The sequence below is a fragment of the Leguminivora glycinivorella genome, chromosome 22, assembly GCF_023078275.1.
Source record: "Leguminivora glycinivorella isolate SPB_JAAS2020 chromosome 22, LegGlyc_1.1, whole genome shotgun sequence".
NCBI classification, from domain to species: Eukaryota; Metazoa; Arthropoda; class Insecta; order Lepidoptera; family Tortricidae; genus Leguminivora; species Leguminivora glycinivorella.
Window position 1 is genome coordinate 11,180,809 of NC_062992.1, and position 23,410 is coordinate 11,204,218.

The following is a 23,410-nucleotide window of genomic DNA, read 5'->3' on the forward strand; positions in this document are numbered from 1 at the left end:
CCGAGATGTATGTTGACCACATTTGAAATTACTTAATGATTACTGCTAGGTGAACTGTGCACGACTGGTATTTTCTTACTAATGTAACGCTAGTTCATCGGCTGTAGTTATGTGTGACATCCAGGTGATTGTTTGTAACAATTGCATTGTTTTTTAACGGTTACATTTTGCTAGATGCATTCCTTGATTGTCCACGGTGTCGAACAAATGATGAATTGTGCGAATATTTTTCGTTACGTATGTCATATTATGATAGGCGATAGAGGGGTATGGAAGAGGACGCTGCGCCGACCCAAGCGCGGATCCAGCTTCGTGCCCAGGGGGGGGTCACGTGGTAAAGGCCCAGGCCCCAGGGGGGGTCACGTGGTCTATTTGTATGGCCAACCTAGGCTCCAGGGGGGGTCATGACCCCCATGACCCCCCCCCCCCCATGGATCCGCGCATGCGCCGACCCCAAATTTATGACACATCAATCAGAAGGACATTGTTATAATCTTTTGTCAAATCATGAACAATAAAAGTCCTAAAACGCTTCCCTGAGGTACGCTATTATAAACGTTCAATGTATTTATAAACGATATTTGTTTTTCTCTTGAGTCTATTTATTTGAGGTAACTGGTTTCTTTTAGCTGAATAAAGCATGAGCCTCTTACTTGTGGTATAAGATATTTCAATAATTTATCCAGCAATATTATGTTTTACTTTATCGAAAGCTTCCGACATATCCATATCAAATACTGATGCTAAAACTCTCTTGTCAATATTTATTCCTGCGCAACAAAGAATCAAGAAACACTTAGCACCTATTTTATACTTTTTAGACAAACAGCTCTTTTCTGTCAGCTCTTATAGCCCTGATTTTGGTAACTTCACCAACAATTTTTTAATCGGCCCAAGTCCGTCCGACCAATAGCAAAGTTTCGCGTTACTATTATGTTCGTCAATGTTGACGGTAGACATGTTGGTTGCGCTTGCGTTTGCTTTTCTGGGTGTTGTTACCGGTGAGTTTGACATTTCATACATTATTACATACATATACACACGCCTGTGTTTCCGGAAGGGGGTAGACAAAATACATGAAACTGTTTCCACAATTATACCTAATTTGGTTGTGTTATAATACAACTTTTTGGTTTTGTTGTTGGTGTCTGACTATGATATTTTTAAAATATACGTATATATAATAAACAACATTTTCTGACTTTTTAAGTATGACGGCATAAAGTTCAATATGTTAGTGATTGTTTTGATGCAGTAAGGATTGAATTCGATGACGTCACTACATCGCTGACAGCGTTTTCGGTGGCCAAAATAATTTTAATCGAAAATACGTCAGTCATTATATACTTTTCTCCAACATGGTATGAAATATTGATGTTATGTGCCTTATGCGAAGCTTGGCAGCGAAGTATGACGTTGCAGGTGCGGCTAGGACGATTGATAGATAATGGAATTTCATACAAACCTTGCAGGCCAAGGCCGGCAAAGTCCTCTTTTTTAATTTCCAAACACAGATAATTGTGACATAACATCCAGGTATTTTGCCAATTAAAAAAAAAACTATAAGGGGCTTTATAGACGTGCCGACTGCAACTGGTACGGGCCCTAGACAATATTTGATTTTGGGTGCGTTTTCATACAAAAAAAATTTTTTTCGTTTTTTTTTTTAATTTTTTTTAACTTTTTGTTTTTTTATAAGCGTATACGGAGTATCAAAGGGGAAAGAAAATTCGATTATTTTTGCGCTACGACGCACCGTTTAGGAGATACAGCCATCCAAAGTTACTATTTTCAGTAGACTTTATTTATTTCATACCATGTTTGAGAAAAGCACTATACATACCTCGGCGGGAAATGGGGTTGCCCGCCTCAGACCTATCCGGCCTCGCTTCGCTCGGCCGTCTATATGTCTTCGGCCGGCAACCCCCTTTGTCCCGGCCTCTGTAGTAATGTACTATTTAATACCCAAAATCTATAAATATGTTATTTTATGTCAAATACTACCTACAGAAGACAATCATTTATTGTGCCCAATTCGATATGAGTCGAGTAGCCTATTCAATAAAAACAGGGTGCATAATTATTGCTTTCAGCATTCGACTCATCGTTGACGTTTCACTACGTGAAGTACCCTCGAGTATTTCGACGCAATGAAGTGGCTTGCCAAGTCTGCTACGGAGAATTCGACTGTCTTAGCATGGATAGTTGCAGTTATAATTCAGCTGTTACTGATGTCTTGAAAGAAAAAGATGGAATGGTAACTAACTCATGATTTGTCACTTGGGATATTTTTTTCAAAGTTGTCCACCCCCCTACTTTTTTTTTATTTGGAAATTTTTATGTGGTTTCCACTCAGAATCGCGAGCTCTTTCAATCCTAATAGGAGAAAAAGGTGTCCCAAGGTTTTTTTCTCATTCCGTTACCATTTTTAGGGTTCCGTAGTCAACTAGGAACCCTTATAGTTTCGCCATGTCTGTCTGTCCGTCCGTCCGTCCGTCCGTCCGTCCGCGGATAATCTCAGTAACCGTAAGCATTTCAATCCTAATAGGAGAAAAAGGTGTCCCAAGGTTTTTTTCTCATTCCGTTACCATTTTTAGGGTTCCGTAGTCAACTAGGAACCCTTATAGTTTCGCCATGTCTGTCTGTCCGTCCGTCCGTCCGTCCGTCCGTCCGCGGATAATCTCAGTAACCGTAAGCACTAGAAAGCTGAAATTTGGTACCAATATGTATATCAATCACGCCAACAAAGTGCAAAAATAAAAAATGGAAAAAAATGTTTTATTAGGGTACCCCCCCTACATGTAAAGTGGGAGCGGATATTTTTTTTCATTCCAACCCCAACGTGTGATATATTGTTGGATAGGTATTTAAAAATGAAGAAGGGTTTACTAAGATCGTTTTTTGATAATATTAATATTTTCGGAAATAATCGCTTCTAAAGGAAAAAAAAGTGCGTCCCCCCCTCTAACTTTTGAACCCTATGTTCAAAAAATATGAAAAAAATCACAATAGTAGATTTTTATAAAAACTTACTAGAAAAATTGTTTTGAACTTGATAGGGTCAGTAGTTTTTGAGAAAAATACGGAAAACTACGGAACCCTACACTGAGCGTGGCCCGACTCGCTCTTGGCCGGTTTTTTCATACATTTTGTATGGCGGTAACGGAGTGGACGGTTTGAAAAATTATGAAAATCTTGGGACATTTTTTTTCTCCTATCAGGGTACGTAGCCGAATGGCACAAACGCTCACGAAACGAAACGCTCGTAGATGTCTATCTCTATCGCTCTTGCGTATTGGCGGGACAGAGCCAGACTACCTTTCGCCGCGTTTCGTTTTCGCTTCGCGTCGCAGAAATGCCATTCGGCTACGGCACCAGGATCGAAAGAGCTCGCGATTCAGAGTATGAATCGCGTGAAAAATGCCCATGTTACAGAAAACTGGTGTGGATAACTTTGAAAAAAGTGACCCACTTACTACTTTGAAACAATATCTTTTTAGGGTTCCGTACCAAAAAGGTACAACAAGAACCCTTATGGTGCGACTCTGTCCATCTATCTGTCCGTCTGTCACATTCCTAAATATCTCGAGAACTACTAATGCTATCAACTTGAAATTTGGAATAGTTGTGAACATTGTGAACCTCTACAAATAGAAGGTATAATTTTTTTAAATTTATTAATTTTAATTGTAGAAAATGGCCAAAATGAAAGGGGGGCAAACTGTAAATTTCAAGTTACTAGGTCAAGTGGGGTATCGTTGGAAAGAGCTCAAATTGAACGTAAATAAACTATTTTTTATAATTTTTTTGTTGTGGAAAAAAAAGAATTTTGAAGGAAAATGTAAAAAAAAATACCGTTCCCCCCCCTTATCTCCGAAGTTTACCAACGAAAAATTATGAAAATTTTAGGAAACATTGTAAGTAAGTAAGTAAGTAGTAAGTAAACTTTATTTGCATTAAATGTGGTTTACAAAAGGTCTGGTTTGGTTTGGTTGGTTTGTCATTGGTTTTATGCTAAATATTACAGGAAAAATATAATCGTGTTTGTATCTTGAAAACTTTTTTTATTCACAAAAAACTTTTCACATTTTTACTTTTAATTTACCCACCTTTGCGGATGTATATAGTACTTACTTCAAATGAATAAGAGATGTTACGTGTTAGGGTCCTACTGGGACTTATAAATAATAACGCGGACTGTATCATAATAGGCTGGTTTATTCCGCCTTAATTACAGCTTAAAATCCCGGCCAAACAGTTTATAAATTAATTCGGTATTCGTCCGTTGCCGGTGAGGTAGGTAAAGGTGAGTGTGTGTGCCGCGCGCTGCTCGCAGGCCTGCCGCGATGACGTCGCGATCGCCCGCCGCCCGCGCGTCTCCTCCCGTGCGTATGTCGAGTACTCAACATGCTGCCCGGGTTGAAGTAGTAGAGAAGACTTCAAGAATCTGGAAGGGGACAGATGTTATTGTATGCCCTTCGAATAGTTCCTCTCCTTGTCCTTATTTCAGCCACTCTGCTGATCCCGTCACTGCCTGGGTAGAGCTGAGTTACGCGCCCTAGAGACCATACTAAGGGTGGAAGAGTCCGATCTTTTATAAGGACCAACGATCCGAGTTTTAACTCCTTGCTTGAGGATTGCCACTTCAGCTTTTGCTGCAGTAAACCGATGTACTCAACCGAGAATCGGGACCAGAAATGCTGCCGGATGAGCTGGATTCGTTTGTATCGTTCCAGGCGATTGATGTTCACATCAGGCACTTGTGGTTGAGGTATAGACATAAGTGAGCGGCCAATTAAAAAGTGAGAAGGAGTTAAGGCCGTAAAATCAGAAGGATCAGTGGAAAATGAAGTGAGAGGACGACTATTTAACGCTGCTTCAATTTCAGTGAGACAAGTCGCCATTTCCTCATAAGTGAAGTGTGTAGTTTGTAGCAGCCGCTTAAGATGATGCTTTGTGGAGCGAACGGCCGCTTCTGCAAGACCGTTGAAGTGAGGTGTATAAGCAGGTACAAATTTAAATTCGATGCCCTCCTGCGCTACCTGACTTTCGAGATCTGACTCCATAAGGAGTTGTGCCAGTTCATTACAAGCGCCAACGAAATTAGTTCCATTGTCACTTGTAATGGACAATGGTAACCCGCGACGAGAAACGAAACGCTTTAAAGCGGCAATATATGCCTCACTAGAAAGAGCCGTGACGAGCTCGATGTGACAGGCTTTGGTCGAGTTGCAGATGAAGATTGCCAAGAAGGACTTTATAAGCTTGCAGCCTCTACCTTTCCTGTCTGCTATCAACACTGGCCCAGCGTAGTCGACGCAACAATGTAAAAACGGGAATTCTAATTGAGTTCGTGTTGAAGGTAACTGCCCCATGATGGGCTGAACGGTGTCATGTTTAAAGCGAAGACATCGTACACATTTATTTACGGTATTTTTCGCAAGATTTGTGCCACCTAATGGCCAATAAGTTTGTTTTATAGTTCCTAGTAGGAGTCGTGGCGGGGCATGCAAACATTTGATATGATAATGTCTAAATATGATTTTTGTTAAGTGGTGTTTGCTGCATAAAAGAATTGGATGCTTAGTATCATAGCAATAAGGCGAATTATCTAGCCTGCCACCAACTCGCATGATACTATTTGTATCTAAGAAAGGCGTTAATGAAATTAATCTATTTTTGTTAGGTAGTGCCTTGCCAGTTTTTAGAACAGCATATTCGTCAGTGAACATTTCTTGTTGTGCCTTTTGAGTTATTAGAATTAACGCATTTTGAACTTCTTGAACTGAAAGATGACCAGTTAATTTATTGTTCCGATTTTTACAATTATGTATGAATCTTAGCAAATACGCGATAATATTTTGCAAATTTATGAGTCTTGATTTGTCTTGAATTAACTTACAAATACGATCAGTGCTAAAATCATCTACAAGCGCCAAAGAACAGGTAATCAACTCAGGTAGATCATGCTTCGCGTGAGTGTTAGGCATTTTTGGCCATTCAGATTCTGGCTCCAACAGAAATGTCGGACCTGACCACCATAAGGATAAAGCGCTGATTTGGTCAGCCTTCACCCCACGAGAAACAAGATCCGCCGGATTGTCCTTCGACGGTATGTAGCTCCACGTGTGACCTGCAGTGCTCTCTTGGATCTCGTGGACCCTGTTGCGAATAAAGCTTTTTAAATTATTTGGTGGTGTACTTAACCACCCCAGAACAATAGTAGAGTCACACCAGAATCTACGTTGACTGAATTGAAGAGTCAATGAGCTTACCACTTTCTTACATAGCCTTGCAGCCAACAAAGCCCCACACAATTCAAGTCGAGGTATCGTGGTGGGTTTTATGGGGACTATTTTACTTTTTGAGGTTACAAGATGCACTTGCACCTGACCTGATATATCAATTGAACGAATATATAGACAGGCACCATATGCACGCTCTGAAGCGTCTGAAAAGACGTGGATTTCATGACTCACTGAGTTATCAGCAATCACCCAGCGAGGTACCATTAAATAGTTGAGAAGAGGCAATGTTTTAACAAATGATAACCACATTTCCTTTATTTCCTGCGAGACTTCGTGATCCCATGAACATTTTTCAATCCAAAGTCTCTGCATTACAATCTTTGCCTCCACAATGCAAGGGTTAACTAGGCCTAATGGGTCAAATATTTGGCTAATGACTGAGAGAATGTGCCGTTTTGTGACGATTTCATTAAATTCAATACTGATAGCAAACGACATCATATCAGAGTCACATATCCAGTTTAGACCTAAGGTTTTTGAAGAACTATTTCTATCGGTACTTGCAATATCTAGAATATTATTTGTCTTTGAATTGGGTGCAATTTGTTCAAGAATATACTTATTATTCGATTGAAATTTTCTTAAATTAAACTGCGCTGATTTCAGTGTCGATATGACGCCCTTGCACAACCTAATGGTGTCCTCGATAGTCGACGAACCGCTCAAGTAATCGTCGACATAAAAGTCACGCTCAATCGACTGTTTGACGTCGCTGTCGAGGGCACTAGATCCCAACGAAACCAAACACTTGGTTGCTAGGTACGGTGCCGAAGCTTGCCCAAAGCTGACGGTGTTGAGAGTGTACGTTTTTAAAGGATGTGAGGAATCATATCGCCAAATGATCTGTTGAAGAGAGCGTTGAGAGGGGTGAAGATCAATCGCCCTATACATTTTCTCGACATCACCAGTTACGATATACTTATGCTGTCGGAAACGAAGCAAGATGGAATAAAGATCCTCCTGAACTGTTGGTCCAACCATTTGGATCTGGTTAAGGGACACGCCAGAGGTTGAAGGTGCTGACGCGTCGAAAACCGTACGAAGCTTTGTAGTCTGGCTGGACTCACGAAGCACACCGTGATGTGGAAGGTAGTAATTGACCTTGGATTGAAGACAGCCAGCCTCCTTGTTCTCAGTCATGTGACCTAAACGCTCATATTCCCGCATGAAGTCGATGTACCTTTCCTTAAAAATCGGCTCTCGAGTAAACTTACGCTCTAGAGACAGAAAGCGGCACTTTGCCCTTTGAAACGAGTCTCCTAAGACAGCAGGATCTTCTTTCAGCGGCATTGTGACGATAAATCGGCCATCCTCGTTGCGAGTCGTAGTACGGTAGAAATTTTCTTCACAAGCGCGTTCCTCTGGTGACAAAGAGTGCTTAGCTGCGACCGTGTCTAACTCCCAAAAACGAGTTAAGTCTGGGTTCGGCTCCACCTGTGCAAAATTGCAAACTGGAGCAAAAGACGGTGACGCACGATGGGTAAGATCCCTAACCACCAGCCAACCCAGTCTCGTTTCGAACAACTTCGGTAACTTTTCACCTAAATCAATAGAATTGTGACCTAAGACGGACCAAAATACATCAGCCCCAACTAAGATGTCTATATCTGACGATACATTGAAATAAGGGTCGGCCAAAATGATTCCTTTTGGAATTGGAATATGGTCTATATTAAAGTTTGAAGTTGGAATTTTTTCTGTGACGTGTTGTAATATGTAACAGTCTACTGTGAAACTGTAATTTTCATAAGACGACATTATTGTAAGGCTGCAAGTTTCTGCAAGATGTGATTTTTGCTTATTGACTCCAGTCAACGTGGAGCCCATACTACGCCGTGGCAAACCCAGCTTACCGCAGAGTGATTCCGTTACGAAGTGGCAGAAACTTCCGTTGTCAAGAAGCAGCCGAGCCGTATGCACGTTGCCTGCGTTGTCGCGCACCTTCACGATCGCTGTGGACAGGAAAGCATGCGGCGCAGTAGTACATTGCGGTATTTGCGGTACATCATGACCAGATGCAGCGAAGTTACAAATAGCAGAAGTCGTGGGCTCAGAATGAGCCACTGGTTCATGCAGATGTAAAAGTGTGTTATGTCTCTGTTTGCAGTATTTACATGGCACAAGATTGCAACTTTTTTCTAAGTGCCCAGGCCGTAAACAATTAAGACAGACGTTCGATTCTTTCGCCTTTTGAATACGACTTTCTATAGGAAGGGCTCTGAATGTTTCACAGTTAAAGAGAAAATGAGTTTGATTGCACACGGTACATGTAAATATTTTTTTATTCTGCTTATTGAATGTTTTGTTTGGGGTTTTTTTGTTAGATGAACTACTGTTGTTAGTTGTAACTATACATACATTAGTGCTGTTTTTATTTTCAAATTTATGATTTTTACCTTTACTTTCTTGCAAAGTCTCCAACAAGTCTGCCCGGTTGCTAAGGAAAGTAATAAATACTTCTAAAGATGGAGGGTTAGAGAGCGTATTCCGATGCTCCTCCCATGCCCTATGGGTCACACTATCTAATTTTTCCGACATCATATGTATAATTAACGTGTCCCAATGTTCAGTTGGTTCATCCAATGTCGAAAGTGCACGTAGGTTTTTATTTGTAACGTCAATAAGACGTCGAATTGAAGCACAAGATTCACTGTGAATTTGCTCGACGCTAAAAAGTTCCTTAACATGATTATTTACGAGCAACCTTTTGTTATCGTACCTACTGCACAATAACTTCCAAGCAGATGTGTAATTTCCAGATTTAAAATCTAAGTTGTCTATGACAAGTAAGGCACTACCTTTCAAAGACGCGCGAAGATAATGTAACTTATTAATATTATCCATATCGTCCCTGGAATGTATCAATGAGACAAACGTATCTCTAAACTCAAGCCAGTGTTGATAATGTCCTTGAAAAGTAGGCAAATCTATTTTTGGCAATCTAACACAATTAGATTTATGACCACCTGCCTGACAATCCTCGAAACTCGCCACGGATCCCTCGCGTGCAACGCCCAAGGTCGCGGCGTTCAGCGGTCGCGCGCCTAGCAGGTTGCGCGCCCCTGCCACCAGCTCGTGGTACTTTTTTCAAAATCTTCGCGTTCCGAGTCTGACGATTCCAAAAGCATCTCGATCTCGTCCTGTAATGCATCGAAGGCGGCGTATAAGGCATCGAATTTATTAAATCTGCTTTCTAAATCTAACAGCTGGACTGTGCTAGGCTTTGTTATAGTGCCAAAATCGTCTAAATAATTACTAAAAATTGTCATTTTGCCTTTTATGCAGCTACGCTTCCTAATATGCTGTTTAAGAGTATCTGCAGCCGACATGGTAAAAAAATAAGCAATCAGATGTTACTCTAATGACCCAGTTTAAATAACTATTTATGATAATTAAGTTCAATTATAGCGTAAGCAACCTTATTGCAATACTAATTAAGGAAAAGTTAAATGCAAGCGCCCAGCTGTGCTTGTTGCTAGCCGGCGATAAGAAGCGTGCGAATCTCGTAAACAAATTCCTTTTATATGGCTACTATTTGACTAGTTATTGAATTTTAGCAAATTAAAGCCTATAAGCGCACGAAATAATAGCGAAATAAGATTTCAATTTTATTAAAACGAATACTTATGATGAAATACGAAATAATTCACTGAAATCGATTGCAGTTTTAATATTTTAAATATAATGGAAAGGAAGCTTTTTATAAGGAAAAGATATGGAACGAACTCACGTATGTCTATAACATCCACAAGTGACTTGTGATCGAAGATGTGAAATTCCTTTGTTCTCACGATGACTCGCACTTTCAATGTGATGTTCAAAGTCCGTTGCAATGGAAATTTCCGAATCACACTCTATCTCTGGCGCGCGCAGTTGCTAGGCGAAGTACCCGAGGAGACAATGATGATGAGGAGTCTTTGTTAGGTATCTTCTACAGCTGAAGACCACGTCCGAAGAGCCAGGAGAATTTTGAAGGCCGTCGACCGTTATTCTCGCGAATTAAGACGGTGAGAATCCTAAAGGACCAATGTTAGGGTCCTACTGGGACTTATAAATAATAACGCGGACTGTATCATAATAGGCTGGTTTATTCCGCCTTAATTACAGCTTAAAATCCCGGCCAAACAGTTTATAAATTAATTCGGTATTCGTCCGTTGCCGGTGAGGTAGGTAAAGGTGAGTGTGTGTGCCGCGCGCTGCTCGCAGGCCTGCCGCGATGACGTCGCGATCGCCCGCCGCCCGCGCGTCTCCTCCCGTGCGTATGTCGAGTACTCAACAGTTAACATTATAAAGAATAATCCCTGAAAAACCAACATACTATGGTCGCGCAAATTAGTTAGCGAATTCACCGAGAGATGGCGCTATACACAATAATGCTCATTAGTACCTATACTTTTGTCTTCTAGTCAAGTCGTTAGAGTTATGTGAAAATATGAGATTATTTTAACTGGGGAGTTTGAAAGTTTGTACGGAACCCTCGGTGGGCGAGTCCAACTCGCACTTGACCGGTTTTTTTTATATTGAGATAACAAAGACTAACCTTATCGATAAACGTTCACTAACATTTTTAAGACGCTAATAACATTTTGCGAATTTTGTCCCTTTCAATGGAAAGGGACATACGATGATTAGCAACATAAATATGAATACGCACATTGCACATTTGCGTCCGTGGCCGTGGCCCACGGTCTCGCCGGAAGATCAGCGCTGACCTTATGGTTAGTTTTATGCTGAGGCGGGACCATTTCGTGGTAAACTATTTTTTTATTGATACCGTCAAGGATGATTTATATGGGATTTACAATCTTCATACTAAGAATCGTACGTCATTTTTTTAGCGCCACCTATTAAATACTATCAGAACTACACTGATAATGCCTACAAATTTATTCTTTCAAAATGTGTATTGACGTGATATCATGATATTGAAATAAAGAAATATGTCATTTGTTCTCATAAAAAATAAAAACACGTAAAAAAATTGTGGAAAATATGACTTTGGCCACTTTCAGAGTGCGAAACAGCGCCATCTCGTTTGAAGCCTGAAAGGCTTCCATACATTTCAGCCATTTCAGGGGTACGCTTTATTGTATGGGTTTTGTCAGTCCCGTATTAAATTGTCCTTGATACTGTGTTTTTTTTCTTTAACTATTAAATGTGTTTGTATTCTTGTACTAGCTTTTACCCGCGGCTTCGCCCGCGTAATAAAAGTATTCATTAAGATTTTCATTTGGATCCGTAGGGACCGTAGGTTTCTCTGTAGGTATATTTATCTGCGATTATTTCGATTGCACATAATACTTTTGCTTGCAATGATTGTAGAAATATTACACATCGACCACAGCGTAGGTAATTCTATATACGCTGGGGAAACCTTTATAAACATCCCACATAGCCCGTATTTCGACACTATGATCGGTGGGTAAAAAGTACTTTTTTCTATTATCCCTTACAATTTTTTACATTTTGCTTATACTTATCGCAAACGTAATCTTCAAGCAAGCAAACAACGATCGTCTTAGAGCACATTGATTGTAAGAGACCGCCGACCGATTATCCGTATCCCGCTAACGATACCCATATTACCCGTATCCGTATCCGTATCCGTATCCGTATCGCTATCGCTATCGCTATCGCTATCGCTATCGCTATCGCTATCGCTATCGCTATCGCTATCGCTATCGCTATCGCTATCGCTATCGCTATCCCTATCGCTATCCCTATCGCTATCCCTATCGCTATCACTATCGCTTTCCCTATCGCTATCCCTATCGCTATCCCTATCCCTATCCCTATCCCTATCCCTATCCCTATCCCTTATCAAGACGTTTAATGATATAACACTTTAAGTTCTCGCGCTTTGTACACATATTTAAAGTCACATACAGGTCGAACGCGATTAATTAACATTATTTTTACCTTTTTTCCTAACGTTTCGGCCAGGTTGCACTGGCCGTGGTCGCGGAAGACTGACGTCCCAGCAAAATGTCACCGGAGATGTAAACAACACAAAACTACCCGATATTAATTTATATAAATGTTCGGGGTAGACAAATAAATATAATCTACCCGCTTTTAGTTAATGTTTATTTCCCACCATGTTTATTTTAAAGGTAAAAATAATGTTAATTAATCGCGTTCGACCTGTATGTGACTTTAAATATATGTTTAATGATTTCTTATCAAGTGCTAAAATATAAAGTTTCATGGTTTTATCATTTAAAATTAAGAAATCCCATAAAAACTTTCAACCTCTTTTTCAACCCCTTCATCCCTTTTTTTCGAAATAAAAAATAGCCTATGTTCTGTCTCAGGGTCTAAAGATTGTCTGTTCCAAATTTCATCAAAATGGTTTAAGCGGGAAAGCGTAACAGACAGACAGACAGACAGACAGACAGACAGAAAGACAGACAGACAGACAGACAGAGTTACTTTCGCATTTATAATATTAGTATGGACTAGTATGGATGGATTAAGAGTTTTGAATGATTCACGGTTATTTTCATTAGACTTATATTGACCGGGATATAGACCGTGATTACCTTTTTGATTTCATGATGCTTCTTTTTTCATGATGCATGCAACTGCGTCGAAATATCGGGAGCTCGACAAAATCAAAAAGGTAATCACGGTCTATATCCCGGTCAATATAAGTCTAATTCTTGTATTGTTTGATATATGCTTGTTTATCACGAATAAATGAATTATTAAGTAATTATATTATAAGTATTTCATTGAATAAGGGGGTGAGTAGATATTGAGTTTTTTATCCTACGATTTTTTTTTTTTTTTTACAGAAAATTGTCAACGATGGCTTAAAGTCTAAAGTGGATTCAATGATGTATGATTTAGTTTTAGAAGGTAATATAAAAAATATATTGTGCATTAGGGTAATTCCGAATGACAGAAATGCTCTGGAAATTCCGAAAAGGGAATCTTGATATGATTGAAATAATGGTGATTTTTATGTATTTTTCGTAATTAGACTTTCGGAATTACCCTTATGCACCTTGCCTACATATTTCAGTATGTTTGTTTTGACGACCGGTTTGGCTGTCGGTAGTGACCCTGCCTGCTGAGCCGCGGTCCTGGGTTCGAATCTCGGTAAGGGTATTTATTTGTGTGATGAGCACAGATATTTGTTCCTGAGTCATGGATGTTTACTATGTATAGTATTTGTATATTATGTGTATCGTTGTCTGAGTACCGACAATACAAGCCTTCTTGAGCTTACCGTGGGGCTCAGTCAATCTGTGTAAGAATGTCCTATTATATTTATTTCTTTTATTTTTTTTATGATTTTTGTTCAACACTTATTTTCTTTACAGAGTCATTAAGAGAATACAATGAATGTATTCCACTCATATCATCGTACACAAATTGCAATAAAGGTAAGGTTATCCTTTTCTCATCATCCTCCTTCTGTTATCCCGGCATTTGCCACGGCTCATGAGAGCCTGGGGTCCGCACTAGTTTTACGAAAGCGACTGCCATCTGACCTTCCAACCCGAAGGGTAACTAGGCCATATTGGGTATTAGTCCGGCTTCGTCATGATGTTTTCCTTCATCGAAAAGCTACTGGCAAATGTCAAATGACATTTCGCACATAAACTCATTGGTACGAGACGGGGTTCCATCCGCGACCTCCGGATCGAAAGTCGCACGCTCTTACCGCTAGGCTACCAGCGCTTCCAAGATTATATACTGTTGTGAGAAAATTATTTTAAAAACTTTTTTTGTACAATCTAAAAGAAAAGTACCCCCTTGCATACAAAGTTTGTATGGCAGGGGGTCTCCTTTTCTCTGCAGCTTGTACCAGATTTTTGAACCTTTCAGAAAATTTATGCCTTGGATGCACAACTTGTGACTGTGACGAAACAGGACACTGGAGCTGTAGGGAAAACTCGAAATGTAGCAATGCACATTTGGATATCGACCATCGAATAATTACAACAGTGGTTGAAAGTTTAAAAGACGTCAAACGTAAAGTATTCTTTAATATTTATTTATTTATTACACTTCAACAAAAATTCCATACAATAAATATCATAAACTAGGCAATTAAAAAGATAACTAAAAATCAATAGGTCTAAAGAGGGCCCCTGATAGTGCCCAAGATGCTGGCAGTATTTTTTTAATTCTTATATCGTAAAATGTCAAGATTTGATAGATACGGGAATAAATATGTTTTGATATATACGGTGTAACATAAGGAAACCGAATAATTACAACAGCGTTTTAGTACTAACAATATTTTAGTTCTAAAATGGCATTAGATTTAGTTCAAAGTATATTTGATGGTGATTGTGTCAGATTGAAGCACAGTGTAAATATCCTTAAAATTATGCATGTCACAAAGTGATAGACACCACTTTTTAAAACGTAGGTTTACGTTTAAGTACCGGCAGAAAAAAATACTGCCAGTTTTACAAGTATCCATTGTAAATAATTGAGCAATATTTTTTGTGTTTTGTGACGCCTGTATCCCATGAAGGGGCAGGCAGAGCACATGAAACTACTCAAGTTTCAGTGCTACTCTTGGCAAATAAGGGGTTGACAGAAAACAAAATACAACAAAAACACAAAACTTTAGTTATAGGAAAATTATTTTGAACTTCATAGGTTGAACAGTTTTTGATAAAATACGGGAAACTACGGAACCCTACACTGAGCGTGGCCCGACACGGTCTTTGCCGGTTTTTTTAATCTATCTAATATGATTAAGTACTGTCCACATTAACCGAAATAAAATATTACCATATTTCATTATGACTTTAAACCAACAAAAAAAATTTAAAGTATACTTTTACGTAATCAGGCGAAAACAACACAGTCATGTTAATCTATATATTGTCTGTACAATAACTCATTCTACTCGAAAACAACATTTTCTGACTTTCTAAATATGAAAGCAGAAAGTTCAATATGTCAGTGATTGATTTGACATGCAGTAAGGTTCGAATTCGATGACGTCACTACATCGCTGACAGCGTTTTCGGTGGCCAAAATAAATAAAAAATTACACACATTTTTAATCGAAAATTCGAAGTCATCCATCCTACACTTTTAATACCCAAAATCTATAAATATTGTTTTTTTTTGTATGTCAAATACTACAGAAGACAATAATTTATTGTGCCAAAATTCGATATGAGTCTAACTAGCCTCTTACGATAGCGAGTTTGAATCTACTAAGCTAGTGGTCCAGAGTTCATCCTTGCACTATCCCTGACAAAGATTTTCCTTCAACCCTTTATATTTAATGATTAAGTATTATTTCAGCATCAAGATACAAGAGATCTTATGAGTCTGAATCATCTACACACATCCTGTTTGATGACATCATAGGTTGGATAGATACGGCAAATCCATATGACAGTAATGTCATCAATAATCATAGAGTCATCAATGATATAACAGCTAAGCCTACAGTCATAGGTAAAAGTGGGTTCCATTTTTTTTATTATAATTGGGCTCTTCTTACTCTTGGCCACAGGCTAGCCAAAGGCAAAGACGTGGCTTGACAAAGTGAGGCCCGCCAGAAGATGCCTGTGTATCAATCGATGCAAGCATGATCCTTGTAATGTAATGTAATTTGTATATGTGTTTATGTATGTGTGTGTGTGTGATGCGTGATTAGTTATAGGTACGCCGACCTTTTTTTTTCGATTATTGCGTAAGCTATTAAAAGATACCTTAGATATTAGTCCTGGTGTAGAATAATCACCGTTAAAAAGACTTAAAATTATTAGTAAAATCCTGATCTAATAATATGACTTTTTTTTTCAGTCAACACTACAGTTCCCTACAAAATTCATTCAAATGATGACAATAATATTTTGCTCTTTGATGATATACTAACTAACGATAATCTCAATGATTTTATCCAGTATTCGAGCAGTGATATGACTTATAACAAAAATCATGAAGACTCGCATCAATTTTTAAAAGTGCTAAAGAATATTGAAGAAGGTAAAGATGATAAATCACCAGTGGATAACCCTCATCTAAATCTAGAATTACTTAAAGATCTAAAACAATATATAGCCAGTTCTTACGTTAATGGTAAGAAAATACATGTTATTTTCTAAATGGTCTAAATTAATAATCTTCGTTTTAATGTTTTAAATATGCTTTGTTTTGACAGACCTTTATAGTATCCACATAGTATGTTTTTAAAACAAATAATTCTTAACGTTTCTTTTTTCATATTGGTTCTAGAACCTTCAAATGAGCAAACTAATAGTATTAATGGTGTTTTAACCGAAATTGATGATATTAATCCTGATAAACAGACATCTGATATTAACTCCGTCGGCTCCGTATTAAAAAGATACGCAAGAAATGTAAATGTTACTTCAAAAGGAAATCAAACAAAAACATCAGTAAATCAAACAAAAACATTGGTAAATCAAACCAAAACATTGGCAAATCAAAAAACAAAAGCAAGTACCATGACACCAAGTGTTGACAAAAATAAAAAAGACAAAACACATTCCGAAAAGGAAATACAACACATTATAGATGTTGTAACCGTATTAATTGGTAATGAACGAAAAGAGATAAATCATTTGAATTACGTAAAAGAGAGTCTCCTAAAATTACTCGAGAAATATCAAAGTAATTCAAATGTATCTGATATCGTACACACGCAAAATCCTGACGACAATTCTAGAAAATCTGGAAACTGGAGAGTTAATATGCTAAATTTCTATATGAGTAATTTGAAAAGAGATGTAAAAGATACATTAAGAGACATTTACGCAATAACAAAACTTAAAAAGCTAGGAGTGAATTCAGTTGCAGAAAATGTCTCAAATCTTAAACCTTTATTATATGCGTTAACATCGTATTACATGAGAACGTTCAGAGATCATCGACAAAATGGCCGTGCAGAAAACGTTAGTAATATAGACAATAGATTTTTAACAAATACTACAACACCGATGAGTATTTCTTCATCGCAAGATAAATATGATTCGGTACCAAAACTTCAGCGAAGGGTATTCCAGCCAAGTGGCAATGACATTTACCAAATAAAGCTCATAAAGCGAGCGCTCACAAGAATACTAGTGATAATTGATAACGACAGACTATCCACAAATGCTTTAAGTCCTCTCTCGTCTAAAATCAAGGATATTTTGAAGAGAATTGTCGATAAACAATACGTGAAAAGTTTTGACGATACCCATCCATCAAGTAAAGATCCAAATTTTAATCTAACAAAATTATTAACAACCCTAGCAGAAGACTGGCAAAAGATGTCAGCTGAATTGCTAACACTCAATCCAGCGGATCGCTTATATCACATGAAAATATTACATTTATCTCTTTCGCAAGGAATCGAAAAAGTAAAAGATGCTTTAGCAACGATCCAAATTGGGTCTAGTCGACGAATGAACTTCATTGAGGAGTATGTTGGTAAGAGTTTAATATCAGACATTTCGAATTATTTAGCTAGTATTGATAAACGCATATTAAATTTCGCTGTCCGATCAATGGCATCAGAGAGACTCACCCCTAAGAGGAGAGATGAACAAACAGGATCCATATGGAATCACATCAAAAATGCATTATCGAATTCGACAAATACATTTGTAAAATATGTCAGAGGTAAATTAAAACCGAAATCGTACATAGTAAATGAAAAAGTGAGAAAAAGAGCGGAAGAAGTGAATAAGCAAAAATTCTTAGATGTCATGAAAAAATGGCAACACAACTTTGACGCTTATCGTGCCAGAAATAAGAGATCAATAAGACAGTACCCAAAACGATTGAATCACATCATACCGAAATATTTAAGAGGTATTAAATCTAAGAAAGCTAATGCTATATTGAATAAACTGACAAAGGTTGAAAATAGAGGTACGTAATGAAAATTTGAGATAAGAATATTTTTTTCTATATTTGGCTATAAATACTTCTAATTGCGATTTCTTAAGTCACTATCATGATGTTTTATGATAAATGAGTCTCAAATCGTAAAGAAGACGTTAGGGTTTCATAAACACTACTTAAAATTTTCTATTGGAAATGTTTTTACTGTAATTTTTCCTTTAACAGAAGTACAGTCCTTATTAAAACCATTTTCTAATAATACGCACCTTGCGGATTATGGTATACCTATTCTATTACTTCACTTTCCGATAATAGGTGTTAAAATATATTTTATTGTTTACTTCCCTTACTACTTCTTCACCTCGTCCATTTACACAAGGATCCTGCTTTGCAGGTCCGGCCACCCATCATGCAGCGAAAACACAAACTCGTAAAATTTACACGCTGCCCCCTGCGCACCGTAGCGTTGGTGTTCGTACACCTGCGCCTAAACGAAAGCATTCTACGGTCCCTACCACGACCCACTATCTAAAAGTAAGAAAAAATAAAATAATCCGGAAAGGGCAGAAGAAAGTTCTACCGGCCCATCTTACTCTGACACCGCAAAAAGGTACCATTAAAGACTGGCTTCTGTCGCGCGCGTGAAATCCTAATGATGGTTAATTTTAAAAGCCCTATATACTTTCTCTGCCCTAAAACTACTGCCATACCAAGATTTCAGCTAAATTTGTTTCAGTTGTTTAAGTATGAAAATTTAATTTAGACATAAATACTGACAGTATTGCATATTATTTAGATTTTTCGGTTCCTTGTCCATACAATCCAAACTTCCAACTATGGTCGTATCTACCTTTTTATTCGTATCTATACAAAAGTGTAAAATAAATTTTACCATTTTACTTTTTAGGGTCTACTTTTATTATACCTAGTTTTTTTGTCTATGTATACAACAAATAATATTACAACAAATTTAATTATGTTACAGGTAACCCCAAAAAAGGCGTTAGAACTCAACACATCAGTCACTAAGGCTTGATTTAGACGGTACGAGAGCTGTCATGCGATTTTCTTAACAATGCGACATTTTATCGGCCTGCTGAATTGGATGCAATCTAAATAAAAAAATCGCATGCGATTTCGCGCGCCGTGTGAATGAAACATAAGTTAGTCAAATAATTAAATATCTGAGGCCTATTCCCTACCGCGGCTGAATTAATATGGCCAATTGAGAAGATAAATCTTAATACAAAGTAGTAATAAGAAAAATAAAGTAAACCATTATGAGTATGTTTTTTTATTCATCAATTTCATCTAAAAACGTACAAAATATAAATTAACTTAACTAAAAAGTACTGTATTAAACGGCTTTTAAATTTTCAAAGGCTGATTGTAAAGATTTCATAAACATGTCTTCAGAAGCCCACTGCTTATTTGATGGATCATCTAAAGATTGAGGTCGCTTGCTCATACTCAGTGACATGCGACCCCTCATGACTGGTTTTGATGCTGAAAATACAAAATAATGATCAAACATATTTAAGTACAATAATTTCACTTTTTTTATTTGTATACTGATCGGCGATTAACCCTAGGCACACCTGCTGGCGTATCATGCTTCCAATTTTATCACTTATCCACGAGGATAAGACATCTGTCACTCTCACACTGACATACTTGCTAAAGCGTGACGGATGCTTTATCCACGAGGATAAGTGATAAAATTGGAAGCATGATACGCCGGCTGATGGAAAGTGTGCACATAGTCTAAAGGTGCTGTTACACTGACAACGCAATTGCAGGCAATTCGCATACCATTACCACGTTTGCACCATAGTTAGTTGGTGCGTATTGAACAAACGCGATGTATGTGAATTGCTGGCAATTGTGTTGGCCGTGTAACAGCACCGTAAGATATTAGAGCTCACCGATTCAGTAATAGCCTTTGCTTTTGCAACTATTTTCTACAGTCCCTAATCAATTATTACACCTTTAAGAAAAAAACACTTTTGAAACTATACTTGTACATAGGTTAATTCACAAGAGCTGGCACGAATGGGAAATGGGACGAACGAGTGAATGAAAATATGCAATGCATATTATGCATGCGTGTGACATACCGTCACTACTTTTAAAAAAAATCTCGTATCTCACACTGCTAAAGTCGAAATGCAGTGACTAGGTATGTAAGTACTATTGCACCCCCTTTACTACATTTTTCTTTTCACTGACACAAGATAAGAGTTTTTTTTTTTTCAAAGTAGTGACGATATGATACAATATGCCTAATGAAAGCTCTTGAGAGTTACGATTGTATATCGATACAGGTGCCACTAATACAACCAAAGTTTAATTCATTAGTTCATTACATTCGTACCAGCTTTCGCAATTTCCTTTGGCATTACTATTAAAAATCGTGTAGCTACCTACTCGTATAGTCTAAATGATTCCTGTGAGGTCCATCATCACTTAACATTATTCTCTGTATGGAGAAAGAGACAACGGCCCCAAAGGATTACTTACTGCGATCAAAAATTATAATTACTTGTCTTATAAAGAAAGATCTTTGAGAAAGAAATCATATCAATGTCAATACTACTTTACCTGGAGCTGGAGCACCTTTTTCTCGTTTACTAGTGTCAATTAAAATGTTGTACAGCTCCCGGGCTAATTTATCACATCCTTTGTCTAAATTCGACAAGATCCTTTGAGCTATATCATAACCCATATCTCCAGTAGCCTTTGCAGATTCCTTAATTCTCATATATTGCTTAACTTTTTTCCTTATGATATCATTCAGTGAAAGTTTGTTGTTTAACGTAATAGTATCATCAATATCAGTCATTTTGTTTGATTTTGCTTGTTTTTTATTAGGCTCAACATCGAATCTTTTCTGTTTAGGCTTATCAAGATTCCTTACGATTTTTGTGTTTAACTCCAAATTTGTGGTTGCAGTATCAGCAAAATCAAGAAGGTCGTTCAATTCTTTTTCTGGTAGCTTATTATCACGATTCAACGCAAGCAACTTTCCTATTATGGTAGCATAACTCATAGTATCCATTGATAAAGTCCTCAAAAACATTAACATATCAGCTGCTGGTATATTTTTATTTAGTGCTACAGATTTATAGGTGTTAGATTTATTTTCCAAGTTGTCTATCATTTTCTTTACTACTTCAAATGATTGAGGTTTCGTGACTTTGATAAATCTTCTAGTTGATTTAGGATTTTGTCCTAAACTTTTAACTACACGTTCCCAAACTACAGCTGACTTTGGCCTTGGACCAGCATTCATACTTCTCCGACTTAGAGGCGTTTCTCGGATGTCTTTTTTAACCGCTTCTAATACATTTTTAATTTTGCTCAGTAATGCACTCTGTGTATTAAGCTTAATTTCTTTAACCTGGTCTTTTTCTTGATTTAATATATTATAAATACAAGGCAATGCGTCTGCAATATTAAAATCTCTTGTATCCTTTCCTTTTTCATTTTGTAATTCAATTAGGTCATTAACTATAGCCTTTAAGTGAAGTTTGAGTTTATCATTTATATTTATCATATTATTGTTTTCGATATCCATACTTGTTTTGTTTTCTGACGTTCGTCGACTCTCTTTAAATATTACTTCAACCGTAGTTGGTGTTGGTTGAGTTGTAGTTTTTTGTAGTTTGGGGTCAACAATATTCATTAGGTCCGAATAAGACTTTATTTTGAAAAACTCTGATAAATTAAGTAAAATGTCACTTTGTTTATTCCGCATTGACTTATCCTCCGGCTGATATGACAATGGACATGGGCTCGACTGCAATCTATTTATATAATCTAAAATAAGTTTATCTGCAGATGTAAGTTTCGTTCCATCTATATCAATATGAAATGTTTTCTTAACGTCTTCTTCCAAATGATGAGTATTCCTTAAAATGTTCTGATTTTTTATTCTTTTTTTCATCCTTTTATTGTTTGGCATGAGCAATTTGGTTATTTTTTCCAAAATATTACCAAACAGGTTAAGTGAACTACCATCTTTTTTAACTGTACGTAAATTAGGTTCTTCCGTAGTATGGGTCGATATATCTTTTGGATGTTGAATGCTCTGAAGATTGGCTTGCACAAATTCATATTTTTTTATCAAACTAAGAACTTCGATTAATTTAGACAACCCATTGTCTGTACTTGGTGGCTGTTTTACTTCTTGTGGTTTCTCCTCGCCTTCAATACCTTTTTTAACTCATCTACAGTTTCACACAGAGATACATGTGTGTCATCTTTATTATTTTTAACGGCCTCTGATAAATGTTCCAAAGCGTCTTTTAAGAATACTTCTTGTCTATAAGTCAATGGTTCTTTAAACAAATCAAGCAAATCAGCAATTTTCTGATTTTTCATATTATCCGTTTCTATTGAGTCGTCTGTATCTTTTTCCAAATTCCATAGTTTATTTAACAGGTTACCGGCAATGTACGCCATTGCTGTTAGAGTGTCTTTTTCTGGGGTAAATGTAATATTAGATGCCACTGGTGCACTTGGATCACCTATGGTTTCTTCTCCTTTCTTCAATTCATTTACTATAATTTTAGATAGTTCTTTATCTTTGACGTTTTGAGTGTAATTCACAATATTTTTCACTTTTTCCTTGGCCAGAGCATCGTCATGCGCCGCAAATTGAGTTGGCTCAATTTTGTTATCTGCAATGTGATTATTGTATATTGTTGGATTGTTATACTCTATATGAAGGGGATCAGTGGTTGAATTAATAAACACACCGAATCTTCTGTTGAGCTTCGCGACAGGTTCGATTTTTCTCACTCCCAGGGTTCCAGATATGTTTGAGTTTTTCAAGGTATCTAAAAAACAAAGCATGAATTATCAATTATGTAGATTATTACACATAGTATACACGCTTGTAACTTTATTAAAAGCCATAAACTTAACTTTATTTTTATCTTTGTCTTTTAGTTACCTTCGTTTATTTCGTCAATCGTGTGATGGAATTTAATAGGTTTGTCTGTTTCATTAAGGTTTTTCAACGAGCGTTTTCCACGCAATATTATCCTTTGTAATTCCTTCATTGCATCTTGAGGCTCAAAATCTGTAAGGATATTGTAAAATACACACTTTAATTATATATCTAAATTCATTGTAAATTCTGTACCTGACTATAATAAGTATTACAATTCCATTCAAGTCTTAATTATAATATAAGTGTAATAGAAACTATTGGATTGATATGTTTTCACTGTAAATAATGTTTACTTACCCAGCATTAC

General features: G+C 37.3%; 3 protein-coding genes across 4 annotated transcripts; 1 reads left to right on the plus strand and 2 right to left on the minus strand.

Moving 5' to 3' along the window:
- The first annotated feature begins 958 nt into the window (after positions 1–958).
- On the plus strand, positions 959–19,427 carry LOC125238106. The gene is made up of 10 exons (XM_048145394.1): positions 959–1,001; positions 2,094–2,257; positions 13,106–13,169; positions 13,637–13,699; positions 14,145–14,291; positions 15,591–15,746; positions 16,098–16,373; positions 16,530–18,173; positions 18,541–18,680; positions 19,132–19,427. Exons 1-10 carry the CDS (start codon positions 959–961, stop codon positions 19,180–19,182), a joined length of 2,748 nt encoding a protein of 915 aa, XP_048001351.1. The 3' UTR covers positions 19,183–19,427.
- LOC125237942 lies at positions 4,214–8,704 on the minus strand. Of its 2 annotated transcripts, none has more exons than XR_007178395.1 (2): positions 8,162–8,704; positions 4,214–4,447 (listed from the first exon to the last, which is right to left on the minus strand). XR_007178395.1 is itself a non-coding variant. In XM_048145184.1 (2 exons), the coding sequence occupies exons 1-2, from the start codon at positions 8,133–8,135 to the stop codon at positions 4,440–4,442; spliced, it is 2,865 nt and encodes a 954-aa protein (XP_048001141.1). In that variant the 5' UTR covers positions 8,136–8,151; the 3' UTR covers positions 4,214–4,439. The 2 variants fall into 2 exon arrangements, 1 of the variants encoding a protein (XP_048001141.1); XM_048145184.1 differs by lacking the exon at positions 8,162–8,704 and adding an exon at positions 5,279–8,151.
- Positions 19,428–19,430: 3 nt separating the features above from the next.
- Positions 19,431–23,347, minus strand: LOC125237850. Its single transcript, XM_048145076.1, has 3 exons — positions 23,104–23,347; positions 20,748–22,987; positions 19,431–19,652 (listed from the first exon to the last, which is right to left on the minus strand). Exons 2-3 carry the CDS (start codon positions 22,108–22,110, stop codon positions 19,504–19,506), a joined length of 1,512 nt encoding a protein of 503 aa, XP_048001033.1. The 5' UTR covers positions 22,111–22,987; positions 23,104–23,347; the 3' UTR covers positions 19,431–19,503.
- Between the last annotated feature and the right edge of the window lie 63 nt (positions 23,348–23,410).

Coding starts and splice junctions, on each gene's coding strand:
- LOC125238106 (XM_048145394.1), top strand. CDS start 959: ATGTTGGTTGCGCTTGCGTTTGCTTTTCTGGGTGTTGTTACCG. Junction 13,700..14,144: donor GTACACAAATTGCAATAAAG/GTAAGGTTATCC, acceptor TGAACCTTTCAG/AAAATTTATGCCTTGGATGC. Junction 18,174..18,540: donor GACAAAGGTTGAAAATAGAG/GTACGTAATGAA, acceptor CCTGCTTTGCAG/GTCCGGCCACCCATCATGCA.
- LOC125237942 (XM_048145184.1), bottom strand. CDS start 8,135: ATGGGCTCCACGTTGACTGGAGTCAATAAGCAAAAATCACATCTTGCA.
- LOC125237850 (XM_048145076.1), bottom strand. CDS start 22,110: ATGCCAAACAATAAAAGGATGAAAAAAAGAATAAAAAATCAGAACATT. Junction 19,653..20,747: donor AAAAGGTGCTCCAGCTCCAG/GTAAAGTAGTAT, acceptor TTGTATTTTCAG/CATCAAAACCAGTCATGAGG.